At 40.7% G+C, this 20,003-nt stretch overlaps 1 protein-coding gene across 1 annotated transcript in view; it reads right to left on the reverse strand.

The window, feature by feature from the left end:
• The window catches only part of JAG2 (jagged canonical Notch ligand 2), a 481,367-nt gene that overhangs the window by 216,429 nt on the left and 244,935 nt on the right, over positions 1-20,003 (reverse strand). The window contains 2 exon segments of the mRNA XM_029598095.1: positions 15,080-15,140; positions 19,702-19,956. Coding sequence (XP_029453955.1) covers positions 15,080-15,140; positions 19,702-19,956 — 316 coding nt within the window.

A 20,003-nucleotide genomic window follows, 5' to 3' on the forward strand; every position in this document is an offset into this window, starting at 1 on the left:
TGCTTATTGCGGCGGTTACTACCCCTAACTAATTAAGCTAGATATTTCACTTAGAGGCAGTTCCAACACTGATCTCTACATTAATGGTGGGGGTGGAAGGGAAATAGAATCAAAAGTTTACTAAGAGCCAAGAGTAACAGATAAGAATGAGAAAAAAAAGTGCAAAACTTGCTGGGCAGACTGGATGGGCCGTTTGGTCTTCTTCTGCCGTCATTTCTATGTTAATAACAAGTGGAGGCAGTTTATATAGACTTTAAAGGCTTTTTCCCTATTCTGAACCTATGGGGAAAATTTATTGGATAAGGCTCTAACAGCCTTCATTGAAATAATCCAAACAACGTTGCTCATTCCTGGTGAAATTTGTACATCCTGTAAGAGACAAATATAAAAACAAACAAAAAAAAATATGTCCTGTTATTTCTTTGTTCAAGTTACTTTTTTTTTTACAGCCTTTCCTGACAAAGAATAAAGCAGTCTTCTAAAGCAGAGACTTCAATTACAAGCTTTAGCCAAAACACTCAAATGACAGGAAAGCAAATCAGAACCACTGTCGCTGATGACAGAAATGAAATGCATCATTCAAGGAAAAATAAATAGTCCAGCAGAATGGAAAGCCACTGCATTTTCTGGTAATATGCATAGGATGGCATGCCATAGGGCTGAACAGAACAGCAAAAGTTGTTTAAAGTAAACTAAATCTGAAATTAAAAATCAGTAACATAGCTGTGAATTCAAACTTAGAAAAAGGCATTATCCATAGGGATGTTAAACTTGTAAAACTTCACATTTGCTCTACTTGCCTAACCAATCAGTTGTGTTGCAAAAAATCCTGCTTTTAGGTCAAGTATAAAAATTCCAGTGTTAAGCAATGAGAAGTACATGTAGTGCCATTTAACACTACTTCAAAGTATGTTTCAAATGAGAAATTCAACCAAAAAGACTTACAACTTTTTTTTTTTTTTTTAATAGAGTATAGATGCTGAATAATTAACAGATCTTTTTGGTTTCAAGTACTTGCAGGCCTAATTTTATAAATGTGACAAGCAAAGGTCTAAGGTATGTTAAGTCTTACACACTGGATTTTCAGTTCTGCCACTGACTAACACTTTGGTAAAGAGTGAAATGTAAAGCAAGTTTGCCTACTATAAATGGTGTTTTCCGTAGCTAGCAGGATAAATTAGCCATATATTGGTGATGTCATCCAGCAGCACCAGACGGACTTGTCTCTCCAAGCTAGTAGAGCTTTGCGCTCTGAGCATGAGCTCCCAAACAGATGTTGACTCTTGAGCATCCTCAGTCTGTTTCAGAGTTAAATAGATATATAGTTGACTCTCCAGGTATCTCATGGCTAGTTCATCCTGCTATCTACCATTTACGGTAAGCAAACTTGCTTTTTCTGTCAATAAGCAGGCTGAATATGTGGGGAATCCGAAGCTGAGGGTTGCAGTGGAGCATTACTGAAACACAAACCCAGACTCCCACCGTGGAGAGTAGACTACGGTGAGACTAAGCTATGCAACACTGTCTGCCCAAAATTACTGTCAACTCTTGAAAGATTGTCCAGACAGTAATGGGATATAAAGGTGTGCACAGATGACCACATGGCAACTTTGCATATGTTTTCCAAAGAAAGCTCTCGCATATGAGTAACTGAAGAGGCCATAGCTCTCACTTGACTAGATTAGTGAGATCAAGTGTATCAGTATTGAATGTAGACTGCTATCTAATTGGACAAGGTTCGTTTGGAGGCTGTCATACCCAGCCTGTTTGGGTCATAACAGACAAAAAACTGGGAGGCCTGTCAATATGATTGAATTGTTTTGTGATAGGCCAGAATCTTTTTTTGCAGTCCAAATGTGGAAATGTTTTTCATCTTCATAAGTATGCAGTCAAGGAGAGAAGATGGGTAATACGATGGACTTGTTAAAATGGAAGGCCAAGATCACCTTCAGAAGAATCATCAGGGGAGTTTGAAGAATGATTCTGTTGTGGAAGAACTGCATGTAAGGCAGGTAGTGGATGAGAGCTTGACACTTGCTGACTACTTGCTGAAGTGACTGCAATGAGGAATACTTTCCATGTTAAGCATTTTAGGGACGCAGTCTCCAAAGTTTCAAACAACTGTTTCATAACATGTGTAAGGACCATGTTCAAATCCCAGGGCACTGGAGGTTTCTGCACTAGAGGCTTCAAGTGGCACAAACCTTTCATAAATTTTGTGACTAAAGGATGTGTCAAGATTGGCCAATTGCCCATCAAGACATAAGCTGCTATGGCGCGGAGGTGAACCTGCAACAAATGTAAGACTGAGTCCTGAGTCAGATAGGAGGTACAGATAGGCCACAAGCAGCCTCTCTGGGGCTGCTTGTGGCCTATCGGTGGGCTCTGGTAGAATTAGACCTGTAACAAGGAGACACACACAGTATCAAATGCAACAAGAACAAAAAGCCTTCCCTATATTAATAACTGAAGAAGTTCTAGAGAAAAACATTGAAGTGTTACCAGAAAAGAGAAAAAACCAATGCATGCAGAATTTCAAGATCCATAACCAAAAGAAAAAGCTAATTGAGATGGATAACTCTGGCATCAGTGGCACAACTGCAAAAGGAAAGAGTGAAGTGAATAACAAATCTCAACTAAAGTCTCATAAGGAGTACAGGAAAAGCAATAACCTTAAAGAGAGTACCTGGAAAGCTATGACCACAAATGCTCATAGTTTGGGAAATAAAATCCCAGATCTGCAGGCCCTAATGACGGAGGCAGAATTGGACATTGTTGCTATCACAGAGACATGGTTCACAGAATCTCATGATTGGGATACAGCAATACCAGGCTATAACTTGTTAAGGAAGGACAGAGTGGATAGAAAAGGGGGAGGTGTGGCTCTTTATGTCAGAAATAATATCCAAGCATCTGAGCTGCAAGGAAGTTGGGGCAAGGAAGAAGCACTATGGGTCGACCGATGGAGCGTCCATATATATTGGAGTGGTTTACAGGCCTCCAAACCAAAAGGAAGAGCTGGACAGAGATCTGGTTGAAGACATCCATGAGATAGTTAAGAAGGAGGAAGTGTTGATCGTTGGTGACTTTAATATGCCAGATGTAGACTGGAAAATCCCATCTGCAGAATCTAAAAATAGTAGAGCGATAGTGGATGCCATGCAAGTAACTTTGTTCAAACAAATGGTATTGGAACCAACGAAAGAAGGAACTATACTCGACCTAGTGCTCACTAATGGAGATAATGTCTCTGATGTCAAGGTGGGCGCCCACCTCAGCACCAGTGATCATCAAACGGTATGGTTTAATATCACTATAAGAATATGGAAAAGAAGCACAAAGACCAGAGTTTTACAGTTCAAAAACACGGACTTTGAGGAAATGGGGAAGTACCTAGAGGAAGAACTAAATGGATGGGAGAATGAGAGAGATGTGGATCAGCAGTGGACCAATCTAAAAGGAGCAATCACCAAGGCAACTGCTCTATATGTTAGAAATGTAAAGAAAAGCAAAAGAAAAATGAAACCTATCTGGTTCTCAAAGGAGGTGGCTGACAAAATTAAAGCTAAAAGAACAGCGTTCAAGAAATATAAAAGATCCCAAAGGGAGGAGCACAAAGAAGAATATTTGATTCAACTGAGGGAGATGAAGAAATTAATCAAGTTGGCAAAAAGTCAAGCGGAAGAGAGGATTGCCAAGGAGATAAAAAATGGTGACAAAACATTTTTCAGATACATCAGCGAAAAGAGAAAAGTCCAAAGTGGTATAGTGAAATTGAAAGGTGGAAATGATCAATGTGTGGAAAGAGACGAAGAAATGGCAGAAATATTAAACGAATACTTCAGCTCGGTGTCACTAAAGAAGACCCTGGAGAAGGACCATCTCTACACAACAAGAAACTGGAGGGAAGTGGAATAGATGAAAATCCTTTTACAGTAGAAAATGTATGGGAAGAGCTAAAGAATCTGAAAGTGGACAAAGCCATGGGGCCTGATGGGATTCATCCAAGGATACTGAGGGAGCTCAGAGATGTGCTGGCGGGTCCGCTGTGCGACCTGTTCAATAGATCCCTAGAAACGGGAGTGGTGCCGAGTGATTGGAGAAGAGCGGTGGTGGTCCCGCTTCACAAGAGTGGGAACAGAGAGGAGGCTGGTAACTACAGACCGGTTAGCCTCACTTCGGTGGTGGGAAAAGTAATGGAGTCACTGTTGAAAGAGAGAATAGTGAACTATCTACAGTCCGGAGAATTGATGGATCAGAGGCAGCATGGATTCACCAGAGGAAGGTCCTGTCAGACAAATCTGATTGACTTTTTTGACTGGGTAACCAAGGAATTGGATCGAGGAAGAGCGCTCGATGTCATCTACTTGGATTTCAGCAAAGCTTTTGATACGGTTCCGCACAAGAGACTGGTGAATAAAATGAGAAGCTTAGGAGTGAGTGCCGAGGTGGTGACCTGGATTGAAAACTGGTTGACGGACAGAAGACAATGTGTGATGGTAAATGGAACTTTCTCCCGAAGAGAGAGCGGTTTTAAGTGGTGTACCGCAAGGATCAGTGTTGGGACCGGTCCTGTTCAATATTTTTGTGAGCGACATTGCGGACGGGATAGAAGGTAAGGTTTGTCTTTTTGCGGATGACACTAAGATCTGCAACAGAGTGGACACGCCGGAAGGAGTGGAGAGAATGAGACGGGATTTAAGGAAACTGGAAGAGTGGTCGAAGATATGGCAGCTGAGATTCAATGCCAAGAAGTGCAAAGTCATGCATATGGGGAGTGGAAATCCAAATGAACTGTATTCGATGGGGGGGGTGGGGGGGGGGGGAAGGCTAATGTGCACGGAGCAGGAGAGAGACCTTGGGGTGATAGTCTCTAATGATCTGAAGTTGGCGAAACAATGCGACAAGGCGATAGCAAAAGCCAGAAAAATGCTGGGATGCATAGAGAGAGGAATATTGAGTAAGAAAAGGGAAGTGATTATCCCCTTGTACAGGTCCTTGGTGAGGCCTCACCTGGAGTACTGTGTTCAGTTCTGGAGACCGTATCTACAAAGAGACAAGGACAAGATGGAAGCGGTACAGAGAAGGGCGACCAGGAAGGTGGAGGGTCTTCATCGGAGGACATACGAGGAGAGATTGAAGAATCTAAATATGTACTCCCTGGAGGAAAGGAGGAGCAGGGGTGATTTGATTCAGACTTTCAGATACTTGAAAAACTTTAATGATCCAAAGACAACGACAAACCTTTTCAGTCAGAAAAAAATCAGCAGAACCAGAGGTCACGAGCTGAGGCTCCAGGGAGGAAGACTAAGAACCAATGTCAGGAAGTATTTCTTCACGGAAAGGGTGGTGGATGCTTGGAATGCCCTTCTGGAGGAAGTGGTGAAGTCTAAAACTGTGAACAACTTCAAAGGGGCGTGGGATAAACACTGTGGATCCATCAAGTCTAGAGGGTGTGAATAAAGTGGAGGCAGCAAAACACTGCACAGAGCGGCAGTAGCCACAGAGGCATTCACGGAGCAGGATGCCAGTGGCCAGTAGTTAGTGTTCCACCTTCATAGGGTAACTTGTCTTTGCCAAAATCAATCAAGAATATTATACTCGCAGCCAGAAAACCTTACACTAGTTGTAATTACTCATTCAGGCAGAATAGCTATTCAAATTGGTGCACTCAGAACCGATTCAACCCTTTTTCCTGTGAACATAGAAACATAGAAATGACGGCAGAAGACGACCAAACGGCCCATCCAGTCTGCCCAGCAAGCTACGCACTTTATCCATTTTTTTTCCCCTTTTTCTCTCTCCCACCTTTTACTATTGGCTTCCAGTACCCTCCAAGTGACATCCAGATCAATTAGGGGTAGCAACCGCTGTAACAAGGAGGCCACACCCTTGCCCCATACTCTTTCCCACCCCTGTTTTTATTTTTTTGTTTGTTTTTTTATTTTCTTTTGAGATAGCAGCCCTCCATCCTTCCGCTCCGTGAAGGTGGAACACTAACTACTGGCCACTGGCATCCCGCTCCGTGAATGCCTCTGTGGCTACTGCCACTCTGTAGAGTTTTCAATTGTGCTCCATTGCGAACAGGTTGATGGATGGGGCAACCCCACAAACATTGTCGACTATAAACTCTCTAAGACCATTTGTGAGGGCAGAAGACCTTGCTGAGGCAGTCTGCCAGTGAATTGTTTATGCCTGGTAGGTACATGGTATGAAGGGTGACAATGGTTGACTGCTCACTGCCAAATTTCCAACATTTCCTGACACGAGTATGCAGGAGCCCTTTCCTCCCTGTTTGTTGAGATAAAACATGACAAACTGTTTGTCTGTTTGAATCAAGTTGCTTTTGCCCTGGAGAAAGTGAGTGAATATGACTAGCACATGCTTGATTGCTCTGAGCTTAAGAAGGCTGATCTCAAGATGACTTTCTGTGAATGACCAAGCCTCCCTTCTGGCATTTTGGATGTGCCTCCCAGCCCTTGGTTGAGGTATCGTTTGCCAAGATGACTTGAGAGAGAGAGAGCAAAGGGGAGTCCCATCCTGAAGAATGTGAGGGAGCAGCCACCAGCAAAGTTTTCATTTCATCTCTACAGATATACAGATGTTAGATTCTATTGGTTGGATTAACTGATTCCACTGTGTGCAGGCCCCACTGTAGAGAGCAACTGTGTAGTCAGGTCAAAGAAATGACATGCATCTCTCCATGTAACCCAGGATAACCATAACTCACCAGGCTATAGCAGAGGATGCTCATAAGAGTCTTCGTACAAGTGAATGCAGAGTCTGTGCCAGTTCTGAGGGTAGGAATGCACACTGTAGTAGCAAATCTATCCAGACGCCGATGAATTGGAGGTGCTGTGTCAGAGTCGAGCTGGATTTCTGAAAGTTTACCAGGAAGCAGAGACTCTGCAGTACATGAATCATTGTGCAGAGGTGCTGCAGCACACTCTCCTGAAAAGATGCAGTAACAAGGCAGTCATCTAAGTATGGGAATACCTGAATCCACTGACAACATAGGTGGGCCGCAACTACTGCAAGGCATTTGGTGATGACTCCAGGGCAGCAAATAGGCCAAATGGAAGAATTTTGTAATTAGTAATGGGTGAAATCTACTTGGAAGTGAAGGTAACGAAAGGACAGGTGCATGGTTATGTGCGCATAGGTATCTGAGATCCAGGGAGTATATCCACTCCCCCATGCTGAATGAACAGAAGAATGGTGCTGAGGGAATTCATCTTGAACTTTTCCCAGTGCAGGAACTTGTTCTGGCATCTCAAATCTAGGATAGACCTCAACTCCTCAACTTCTTGGGGATAAGGAAGTAGCAGAAATAGAAGTCCTGCCCCAGCTGCATGGCAGGACCCACTATTGCAATCTGCTGGAGTAAGGTCCAGGAGGGGTCCAACAAGAGAGGTCCTATTTGCTGAAGGGAAGGTAACCAGGAAAAATGCAAATGGTAGCTATACTGCACAATTCTGAGCACCCTTGTGACCATTGTGTGTCTGTAGTGATATAGGGCAGAGATGAAAAGGAAGGCTTGGATTCTGCCTCTTACTAGTTCGATAATCTTCTGAATAGCTGGGATGAAAAACTGGGTCCCGCTTTGGGTTGGGCTTACTGCGATGGTTTTGGCTGTCTTCATTCTCTCTGATGAGGTTTGGCTGGAAGTTGTTGTTGTGGCTGTATATGATGTCAGGGGTGGGAGATAGTAATGCTGAAAAGAATAAGGAAGTCTTTGATAATAGGACCTCCCATAAGGAAAGAAAAGCCAGTCTTGATGTGCTTGGCTGGTCAGGCACTGCGGATAAGGACTGAACTGCGTCATTATGGCCCATGTTGGGCAGAATGATTCGGAGAATCTAGTGTCACACTGGGATGGTGCTTCTGGTGATGCCAGATTGGCCCAGGAGACCAAGGCGAAGGCTCCAGGTGGACTTTCCTCTCCGATTACCTCTCCGCAAGGATCTGTTACGACAGGGGCCTGTTCTTCATGAAGATCCAACAAACCTTTTCCGCTAAAAAAAATCCAATAGAATTAGGGGTCACGAAATGAAACTCTGGGGAGGACGACTCAGAATCAATGTCAGGAAATATTTCTTCACGGAAAGGGTAGTGGACGCCTGGAATGCCCTGCCTGAGAAGGTGGTGAAGGTGAAAATGGTGCAAGATTTCAAAAGGGCATGGGATAAATAATATGGATCCCTAAAGGCAAGGGAGAGGGGAATTAAGCAAGAGGCATGGGGGTAACTTGCTGGTGTGGCAGATACTACCCTTAAATAAGCCTTCATACTGTTGATGCAACTCCATCATTGCTTGCTGCTTCCATTGCTGGGGGAAGAGAGGAATTGGATTCAGACAACAACCAACAAGGACATTGAACTGTACAGCCTGGCAAAACAAATAAGCATGGGGGTAACTTGTTTGATGTGGTGGTTACTACCCTTAACCAAAACGTCCGATACTACACTTCTGATGCAACTCAGACATTGCTCTCTGCTTCAACGGCAAGGGGGGGGGGGGGGGGAGAGGAAATAGACTCAAACAGTAACCGACAAAAGCCCTGATGCTGGTGATTTCAGTAACTGATAAGTATGGGAAACTGATAACTATGAGAGCTTGCTGGGCAGACTGGATGGGCCATTAGATCCTTTTCTGCTGTCACTTCTATGTCTCTATGTTATGGTATGGCCCTAAGGGTTCGGTTATTGAAATATGGATACTCCACTGCTGTGATTGCCACTTTGCTTCGAGCTTGAAAGTTCACCACTTCCTTAGCCTATTTTTTGGTTTCGCGAGTGTTTGAGGCTTGGTGTGAGGCATGAGGGGTTCATCCTCATTTAAGATCCTGCTCATTTTGCCAAAAAGGCAGTTGCCGGTTTCATTACAGTCCTAGAATTCAAATCAGATTCATCGACTTCCTGAAAGAGAAGCAAACAAGTGTGAGCCACCAGGGAGCAATAAGAGGTATCTGAAAATTCACTGCCATTGCCTCAAAGGCTTGCTTAAGGATAGCCTCAATTCTCCTATCTTGCGCATCCTTCAATGCCACTGCCATTTCTACAGGCATAGTTGCCTGCTTGGTGACGGCACACACCACCGCATCCACTTTCCCAAAGCACAACTGCTCTCTTGCAACCAGATCCAGGGGGTACAATGATTCAAAGGCTAATCCCCCTTTAAAATTAGCTTCCGGGGCACCCCATTCAAGATCAATCAATTCTTGAATAGCATCCATAATGGGGAAGAAACATGATGCTTTACGCAAATAAATTAAAATGTGATTTTTCTTTGGCTCAGTCATAGAATCAGCACCAGACACCCCCAGCATCTTCAGAGTCTGAGAGATCAGAGCCAGCAATTCATCTATATGGAAGAAATGCAACATTGTTCTATACGGCTCCAATTCCAGAGGAATTTCCCATCCTCCAGGGAGTAAGGATTGGCTTCATCATTCATGCCATCTGGGTCCCTATCAGCGTGACTCTGACGCTACTCTGACGCTTACCCGTGGCACCAGGCATGCGGAAATCCAGCCCAGTCGATGCGATGGACGGCGTCGGGGTGTGAGCACGAAAAAGGAGTCCCATCTTCTCCATTCTGGCCTTACGACCTTTCAGTGTCATAAGGGCGTGATTGGGCTCCATCCTGATGATGTCACCCATATGTGAGGACTACCATCCTGCTTGTCCTGTGAGAAGGCCCTTTCCCTCACTTGGGTTAGTCTTGCTGTTTTTACTGAAGGAATGGTTAGGAGTGCTTTATTTGCTGATCGAAAGTTTCTGTGTGGGACGTGTACCAGTAATGCTGTGTTTAGCCAGTCTGATTTCTCATCATGAATTAGTTTATGGATGGTACATAGGGTTTTGTATTTAATTCTGTGTTCAATCGGTAACCAATGTAGTTCTGCTAGGGTTTTGGTTATATGGTCCTTCCTCCTTCCGTTTAGTATTCTAGCTGCTTTGTTCTGAAGTATTTGAAGTGGTCTTAATGTTGTATTTGGTAGTCCTAGCAGCAGGGCATTAAAGTAATCCGTGCTGGAGAAAATTAGTGCCTGTAGAATTGTTCAGAAGTCATTTTGAATTAGTAGTGGTTTTAGTTTTCTGAGTACCATGAGTTTTGCATATCCTTCCTTTACTTTTAGTGGTATGTGCTGTTTTAGATTGATTTCAGGGTCCATTATTATTCCAAGGTTACGTACATTTCCAGCTAGTTCAATTTTCTCGTTGTCTTTGAGGATTATTGAGGTTTGGCTGATTTCAGAATTTTTCCGTTCTAGGTGTAGAAATTCTGTTTTATCAATATTAATTACAAGTTCCATTTGGGTTAGTAGCTGTTTTATAATGCTTAGGTACTTGTTAGCTAGATTTAATGTTTTCTCTATTGTGTCATCTATAGGTAGAATTAGTTGGATATCATCAGCATAAATGTAATGTATAATTCCTAGTCCTGCCAGCATGGCAGCATGTATTTGTTAAAAAGGGTCGCAGACAGGGCTGATCCCTGCGGAACTCCTGTTTTGAGATTGATTTTTTCTGATAATGTGATATTGATCTGAACTTGGAAAAACCTGTTTTTTAGATATGAACTGAACCAGTTTAATGTTTTGCCTTGTAGTCCGATTTCTTCTAGTCTATTTAGTAGTATTTTATGGTTAACTGTGTCTAAGGCTGCCGATAGGTCGAGCATTATTAGAATATAGTGTTTACCACTATCAAAACCTTTTAGAATGTTATCTGTTAGAGAGAGGAGTAATGTCTCCGTGCTGTAGTGTTTTCGAAATCCATGTTGAGATGGATACAGTATGTTATTGTCATCCAGGTGTTCAGCTAGCTGTTTCTGTACTGTTTTCTCAATTAGTTTAGCTAATAAGGGAAGATTTGATACTGGCCTGTAGTTATTCAGGATAAGGGGATCATTGTTTTTTTTCTTAATGATTGGTTTTATCATTGCTCCTTTCAGTTTATCTGGCACTGCTCTTTCTTCAAGGGATAGGTTTATGATTTTAGTCAGTGTATGGGTGACTGTGTTAGCTGATTTCTTAAGTTCAATTGTTGGTATTGCGTCAGTTTTGTGTGGGGCGGGGTATGTGTTAGGAGATAATGTGTAGCAGGGTTCTATATATAAGGGGAGAGAGGGTGTGGGTATGACTGTATGTGTATGAGGATGTGTATATATATCTCTATCTATCTATATCTCTCTCTATCTCTATCTATCTCTCTATCTCTATCTATCTCTCTATCTCTATCTATCTCTCTATCTCTATCTATCTCTATCTCTATCTATCTCTCTATCTATCTATATCTATATCTATCTCTCTATCTATCTATATCTATATCTATCTCTCTATCTATCTATCTATATCTCTCTATATATATATATATATATATATATATCTCTACATATAATATATATATATCAGTGACTTGAGAAATGCATCATTTATTCTCCATGTCTTTGTGTGGAGGGAAGAGGGGGATGACTGTAGGTGTGGATGTACTAGGAGCAGGAATGTGACCTGTGTGTGTGTGTGGGTATGTAGGAATGTGAGAGTTGGCGGGGGGGGGGGGGGGGGGGTGAAGAAAGTTGTAATTTAAAAGCTCCTTTTTGACCATCCCATGCCAATTGGTTCAGTTATTTTCCTTCTGTTTCTGCCTGCATTGCTCTCTTGGCAGTGCTGGAAGGTTGAGATGAGGCAGGGGTGCATCTGGAAAAGAACGCTGGTCAGTATTCTAACAGACTGAACAGCTTGTAAGTTTCCAATAGCAAGTGATGAGGATTTTTTTTTGTTCTCCAAAAAATACTGATCTGATGTTTTTAGTTTCAAACTCACCTAAGATATTTACATTTTTTTCCTGCATGCCAAATTTAGTGAATTTCCATCCCTTTTTTGGAGGTTTATTGTGCCTAGACAGACATTGATCCCCTTTAAATAGTACTTTCAAACATGCCATATGTTGGAAAACATAAAAAGCTGAATATAAAAAAAACAAAAAAAAAACCCCGACAACTGGGACTCTTGTTCAATCACTCTTTCAACATGCAGTACTTCACAATTCTAAATATTGTAAGAAAAGTTGAAAGACTAGAATGGCTTTACTTTTAACTGTGGAAAGCTGGTTATACAGGAATCAAACCATTACCTCCCTGGAAGGCTCATTATGCAGTTCAGCTCCACGCCACAAAACATACTATGCTAGAGAGTAAGGCGCAGCGGATCAAAAAAAGGGACTTTGTATGTCAGCAGTTGTATTTCGGATAGATGCAAGAAAAAGATCTCTAACGTAGGGTGCCAATCAACAAGACAGATATATATATAAAAATCAATGTGCAGTAGTTTGACCACATTCACCAATCTCTGAAGTTTTGCTTAACAAGCCTAATTTCTTCTAAGCTCCATGTTGCAGCAGCCACAGTGTCGCCACAAGCCCATTCATCATTAAGGATATAAGGATTACACTTAAGTTGATACCAATCAGCATGGTCTTTTCTCATGATACAAATATTGCACCATCATACACATTCGTGAAGAAGAAATATCTGTTTCAAAGATTGTTTAATTGTTGGTCATTGAAAAAATCCCGGTTGAAACTGCAAATTTATTTATTTAGCGTTTTTTATATACCCACAGCCGTTTGCACATCGTATTGGTTTACATATAACTTGAAACTCTGACAGGGAAACTGTCACGCAGGCATAGCCTTTACAAAGAACAGAAAAACAGCATGATAAACGTTAAAGAAATTAGCTAGAAAAAAGGTTAACTGGGAGAGAAATTATAAATAGATTCACTAGGTAACGATATGTAAAGAGTAGGAAAATTAGGAATGGTGAATTTCTATGTACAATATATACAGTGGAGGTTAAAATCGGAAAGGTGATTTTCAAAGGGGAGAAGAGGAGGGAGAGGTGAGGGGGTTTAAAGAAGAATCTTGGGAAAGGGTTAACAAAAAGGTGGGGGGTAAGGGCAAGGTCAAATGATTGAGAAGACCGGGCGATCTCAGTGAAATGAATGAGAAACGCTGTCTGGCTTGCTGATGCGGTTACAATCAAGAATGATGATGTTTTGAATTTTTCAGCTATAGCTTGCATGTAAATCTTGCTATTCGATTTATACTTTTTTTTTGTCTTAACAGTTTTGTACATTGAATCCATCTGAGCAATTCAGTTTCAATGGAAATTCCCTCCCTGACAGCAGCAGGCTTGCACTCTAGTATGCACATGTGAACACATACAAGCGCTTTTCAACATACAATAGAAAAAAGTGCTTATGCAGTGATTATGTTCATTTATCCATAGGCATCATACCTTTTTTAAACTGCACTGATCGCTTGGAAGCATTAGAGAGTGAGCATGTGCATTTGGGGGCAGTGACAGAGGTGGGTAGTGAAGGTCAAACATACTCTTGCAGTTAACATTATTGAAAATGGACTTGATCCAGATGAAATTCAAGTCATTTTCAATGGCAAAATTAAAAACCACACCAAATTGTTTTGACTCTTGCTCCATTTTATTCCACTCTGAAGTTTTAAAACAGTTGCAAAATTTTCTCTTCTGTACATACAATTCTAAGCAATAATTCCAAAATGATATATTAGCTGATTTAGATTTTAAAAAATCTGGACTATTGGTATAAACTTTTCACATCCCTTTCTCCTCCATCTTCCTAATCCATTAAAAAGTGGACTTTTTTTTTTTTTTTTTATTGTGACATGAGTTCAAATGTCCAAGTCAAAAGACACTGACTGGCTGTTGGATTGGAAACATTTATCTTCTAAATCACTCAGTAGCAAATGATATCAGACTTTCATTAACAAGTATGACTTTTTTGCATGCATATTTAAAAAAATTAAAATTACCATAAGGTTAGAAAATTTGTAAAAAAATGATCAGATCATTAGGATTTTTTTTTAAATTAATATTTTATTGATGTACACAGCTTACAGAGATACAACAGTGGGATCTCGCAACAGCCTCTTAAAACGGAATTCCGGTCTGGCTAACGTCCCAGAGAAGACATGAACTCAGCTCTTATTCTATAGCTACATCATCAGCGATTTTGGACTGAGCAGTTTGGAGATCATTAAGTTGAATTGTGAGTCTAAGGAGAGTGGAGACTGTCAGCTAGTGCTTCCATGGAATTCTGCAAGGGGTCAATCCAATATCAAAACATTAACTGATCTGGCTGCCACCTTTTATCAATGAATAGCTGAAAGATCACTATGCATAAAGAGAATGAAAGATTTCAGGGCCAGTTCAATGGCTCAGGGGCACTATAGCATACTGCCATATGGGAGGCCAGAGTTCAATTTCTGAGACTAGCTTCTACTCCTGGGGCAAGCTGGGGTTGGAAATATTATGGCTGGATAAGGCTTGATAAAGTTTAAAAAATGAGGTACCTTAGGCAGATGTAAATAAAAGGTTCACAGCACCTTAGCATCCTAGTAGGTGCAGATTCCAATTAATGTGGAAGCCTAAAAAGGCAGGAGGAAGCAATTAATCAAAAAAGCCCTAAAAATAAAAGGGGATATCCTTTGCTTTGCTTTCAGATTTAAAGTTCTAGTTGATCTATTTAAGGTGCTGAAGCTTAAAGGACCTGAATATTTAAAGTGTCATATTCCAGGTAGACACACGATCTAGTCAGAAAAACCTGCTTACTGTACCCCCTGTGAAATCTGCTCATCTTGTCAGCTCTAGGAATCTTGCTTTTTCTATTCATGGTCCAAATTTGCAGGAATTTGCAGGAATTGCGACTGACGACATTAAGATTTTTTGACAATATCTTAAATACTTATTTTTTCATGATGCATTTGCAGCATTGTAATTAGGAATGTTTAAGTGTACTGCTTGTTTTATTTTTTTAATTTGGTTTTTGGTTTGTTTTTTTAATAGATTTCTATGTATTATTTTAAAGTGATTTTATATGTTGTATTTCGCCTAACATCATTTTTGATGTAGGTTAAAGATAAATACTTGAAATAAATAAATAATAAAATTCATGAAATTAAGCTTACATATGCCAGTGCTATACACCAATTTTATCTTCTCCTCACAAATTGATACCCATACAAAATATACTTACTTGCACTCCCCAGGTTCACTGCAGCCCCCATGGAGTAAATCACAACCTTGCTTACAAACAGCTGTAAAAAAAAAAAAAAAAAAAAAAAAAAGGATCCAACATTATTCAGTGAAAGCATCACATCTGATATCTGAATTTAACATTGCCGAAGGGTATACAATTAATGAAAGCTTTGAAAAACTGTAATTTTATTCACCTCAAATTAAACTTATCTAGAAGAAATGTTAGAAAGTGCCAAAAATGATTTGAGTAGCCTAACTCATTCTGATTATATCAGCCAAGTTAATTTAGTACATTGCTAACAAATGTAATCCCCAAAATAATAATTTTTTTCTATACCTAAGGCAGAGAAGAAGAATCTCTTACCTGCTAATTTTCTTTGTTAGCCTCTTACCAATCAGATCCATATACTGTACATCACTACCTGCTGGCTCAGCACAATATACCAGACTTCTTAGAAATAAATTCCTGTGATGCTGCCACCCTCCCAGGGTCTTTTCTGCTGCTGCTCTCCCCTCAGTTCGAGTGCTGAACCAGCAATATTTATATGCATTGAAGAATAAAACAGACAAGTTACAATATAAGGATAAACCCACATTACATTGAAACCAAGCCTAAACACTCTCATGCTTTCCCTTACTAGGATAAGTCTGGTCCAGACTGGCAAGAAACTAACAGAAAGAATTAGATAAAATAAACTCTTCTGTTACATCTCTGCCAATGTGTACCAGGTAGGGACTTACTTCAGAACTGCCCTACTCAGATGGGTTACATATTGTTTGTTGAACTCTCTTGCTCAATGTCACATCCACAAGTGCACACTTGTCAGTATGGTAAAGTTCAGAAAAGGTATATGACGACTTACATGTTGCAGCCTTATAAAAATCTGTGCCACGGATGTATCCATACTGTGCCCGAGACACTGCCACAGTTCACACTGAGTGAGCTCTCACAAAATTTGTGACGAAAAAAAAAGTCTGCCTTGTGAGCCATGAAAGATGCAATTTTTTATACATCTAGCGATGTACATCTTAGAAGACTACTTACTTTTTGTCTGCCCTAAAACAAAAAAACTTCAGATTTTTGGAAAGGTTTCAAAATCTCCAAATAAAATACATTAAACAATAGACTAGGGGATACTACATGAAGTTATAAGCAGAAAATTTAAAACAAATCAGAGAAATTTTTTTTGCATAGTTGGGTTTAAAGGTTTGGACAAGTACCTGGAGGAAAAGTCCATAAACTTATTAGCCAGGCAGTCTTGGAAAGCTACTGCTTACCCTGGGCATTAGCATCATGGGATCTCTCAAATACTTGGGATCTTGCCAGATACTTGTGACCTGGATTAGCCACTGTTGAAAACAGGATACTGGGCTTGATGGACCCTTGGTTTGAACCCAGCATGGCAGTTCTTGTTATGTTAGTATTTCATTTGATTCATTAGATATTGCCTTTAGTGATTCAAACTTAATGAAGTATACTTTTAAATTCTTATAACTAAAAAATTCTTCAGACAGAGAAGTCAAAACAGACAGCAAATTTCAAACCAGTCCGATGATCTGACACTGCTCAAATGACAACAAAAAGTAAGCCACAAATACCTGACATCGGCTGTATTTCAACATGAAAATGTCTGCATCAAGGAAAATAAAAAGCACTCAAAAATCACTTCACTAAAAATGCTATATAGCCTTTCAATAGCAGCTTAGAAACACTTTGGAAAGGCTCCCATACAATCTCATAAACCCACCCCCTTTACTACAATCTCCCTCTCTAGGGTGAACAGGAAGGACTACCCAGAATGAGTTAGGCCTACTTCTTCATCTCAGTCTCCTTTACCTATAACACCAAGATCAACACCATCTGTCTCATTAAGAGCTCAATCTCAGATTCTGAAAAGAACCAATACCTTCTAGCCACTGCCTCTTAGGAGTTGGAGGGCAGATACTCTGTGGATACTGAAAATCCTCTCTTGAGATAGTCCAAGGTTGCAAGAACTTGGGAGAACAAGCAGTAGAAGCGGATCTAGTCATCCTCTTATGTGAGAAGGAGCTTTTATAGTTGGAATTTGGTTTTTGACCCATTTTCTTCTTGTTCCTTTGGGCTTCCAACTTAGTTGGAACTAGGGCTGGGATCTAGAGCCATAACCATCATTTGCAACTACAGAGGGGATTTTCTTCTATTTCGTACCCTCTTTCAATTTATTTTAGTCCAGTAATTGAAGTGAGTCATTTTGAAACCCTGCAGTCATAGGCCCTAAATCCAGCTACTATGTGTCACCATTTTACAATGACTTCCTCCCTCCAAAAAAAAGATGTGCTGCTTCCACAGCATCTCCAGTACCAACTGACCTGGGGAGCAGAAGACAGGAGCTGGGAACTGAACCCAGCACTGCCACTGAATCAATCCAAAGTCTGAGCTTTTTTGAAAGATCAGGGTTTTCACTGAAATGCTCCCAAAAGTCACTCTATACTAGAGGGATACAAGGCATTTCCATCCCTGATCTCACCTCCTTCCTGAGATCTTATCTATGGCCCACTCCTCTTGCCCTCTGACATCTAGGAGCTCTTCTTGCTTTAAATTGATCCTGTCACAGGCCAGACATATTGGTCTTGCACTAATTGGATATACCTGTTCCCCACAACCTGAGCAAGGATAATGTCTAGTCCTCCTTTGGATAAATGATTTGTCTATTAGAAAGGAAGAAAGAACTCTCTTAATATATCAAATGTTGACTATTATAGAACAAAATCTTCCATTATGCCTCCAACAGTCTCTATCCCTCAGGAGAGTAATCAGAAACAATCCAACTAGCTTCCATTTTATTTCACCCTCAGCAACAGACCTTCCACTATTCAAGTATGCTCATGCATGGTATCCAGAACCACAACGTGATTGTGGTCAGGCTTTGGACTGCAGTCCTTCAACCCTTTTCAACTTAGACATAGTCACCTCTGTCAGACATTCTGCAGCTCTTCAAAAAAAGAAGGAAAAAAAAAAAAAGACTGAAGCAGCATGGGAAATACTGGCGAAACATGTGGAACAGAGGTCTGCAGCACAAGGATGCAGCTTCTGACAGCAGACCAATGTGAATACTGAGGAAAAAGAAGCAGCAGTAATGGGAATCTTGAAGGAAGGAAGCATCATAGGAACTTTCAAAATGGCTTTTACCTGCCAAATCAGAAGGTGGAGCTGTACAGATAGTACAGATTGGCAGAGACTCAACAGGATTTCTTCATTTATCCACACAATAAATACACAATGAATTGACTATCATAAGCCGAGCAAGGATATAAAACAATCTATACATAAAAGGTCAGAAGCCAAAAACATTTTATACACAAGGAAATGAATTCTGTTTCAAGAAGAGGTTAAAAACCCTGAGCTATCACATCTGTTCCAATGAACATCTAATTATGTGCAACAAAATCACCAGAGAAAAACCTGAGAATATTTTGGGACAGCTGAAAACTGGTAACAAACTTACTGGGGCCGATGCAATATTAAACGCGGAAAGCGGGCGATGACTTTTCAGCACCCGTTTTTTTTAAACATGTGCATGGCGCCTGCAAGGGAGGCGCCATGCTATAAACAAATTAGGGGGTCGCGCTAGCAAGGAGGTGCTAGGGTTACTTGCGTGACCTTAGCGCTTCCTTGCTAACGCAACCCCACCACAGCTGCCGGTTTCGAAAAACGAGTTTACCTGCATTGGTCTTCATAACTCTGCGGTCTGCCAAGGTTTTTTTGGGGTTTGTTTTTTTTATGTAAGTACAGAAAAGCAGTTTTTTCCTGCTTTTCTGTACTTCTTTTACATGCGCTCCAAGCAGGCGTTAATATCTGAGAGCTAAATGTGCATCCGAGATGCACACTTTTTTTTTTTTTTTAATGTGGAGTGAATGAGTAATAGCCTCATTCACATGTGATGAGCGCTATCGCATTCACTCCGCGTCGGACACACATTAAATAGGCGCTAATCACCCTATTGCATTACGGGGTGGATTAGCGCCTATTTAACCCACGTCTGAGTGCAGGTTATACAGTGCGCTCGGCTGAGTGCACTGTATTGCATCAGCCCCATTGTTGGTGGGAAGAGCAGTAGGCAGTATAATGAATACATTTTGGTGGCAGCACAAGTACTGATTGCCTGTTCATTCAATGCTCTGACAATTTGCATATATTAAAATACAAGAGATGTATTTTGCTTGTAAGTTCTAAAAACCTATTCTGATCTCTAATTAGAGTAATAATGGTACTAACAGAGGTAGTAGTAATAGGATTGGCAAGGTAGCATTGCGGGCAACGAACTGCAAACCAGGAGAGTAGTTTAATTGCATCATTTGAGCTCCTTGTGATCAAACAGATTGGAAAATCTGGGACAATGACATTATAACCATGCAAATAGTCCTTTGCAGTCTTATGTACACAGATGGTGTTTCATAAATATTAAAAAAAAAATCTGCAGTATTACAGAAGCAAGTTTTTCAGAAGGCCTGAAAAACTTGCTTGTTCCTGAAATTAGGTATGCATATTACAGTGAAGTACAACTTAGTTTTAGAAACTATGGTGGGAACATTTTCCTAAATATACATCTTATCCTAAAGCCAAAAGGTTTAAAATATTACCTTGTTTACATTCTTCTCCCATCCAACCCTCCATACAGGCTTTGTTTCCATACTGGTCACAAGTATAATGACCAATAAAGTTATTTAGGGGTCTGCAAAACTTATTGCACATGGTGCCATAGTAATTTTCATCACATTTCACTCTTATTTTGAATTCAAAATGGGCCACATGTCCATTCAGTTGCATGGGCGTCCACTGATCTTCAGGGCTGATCACTCCAGCATGCATGACTCTGTCAATTAACAGTTTATCATCTAAATAAAAAGGGGAAAACACACCATTAGGACACTGAAAACAGACT

The sequence above is a fragment of the Rhinatrema bivittatum genome, chromosome 4 (assembly GCF_901001135.1).
Source record: "Rhinatrema bivittatum chromosome 4, aRhiBiv1.1, whole genome shotgun sequence".
Lineage (NCBI taxonomy): Eukaryota > Metazoa > Chordata > Amphibia > Gymnophiona > Rhinatrematidae > Rhinatrema > Rhinatrema bivittatum.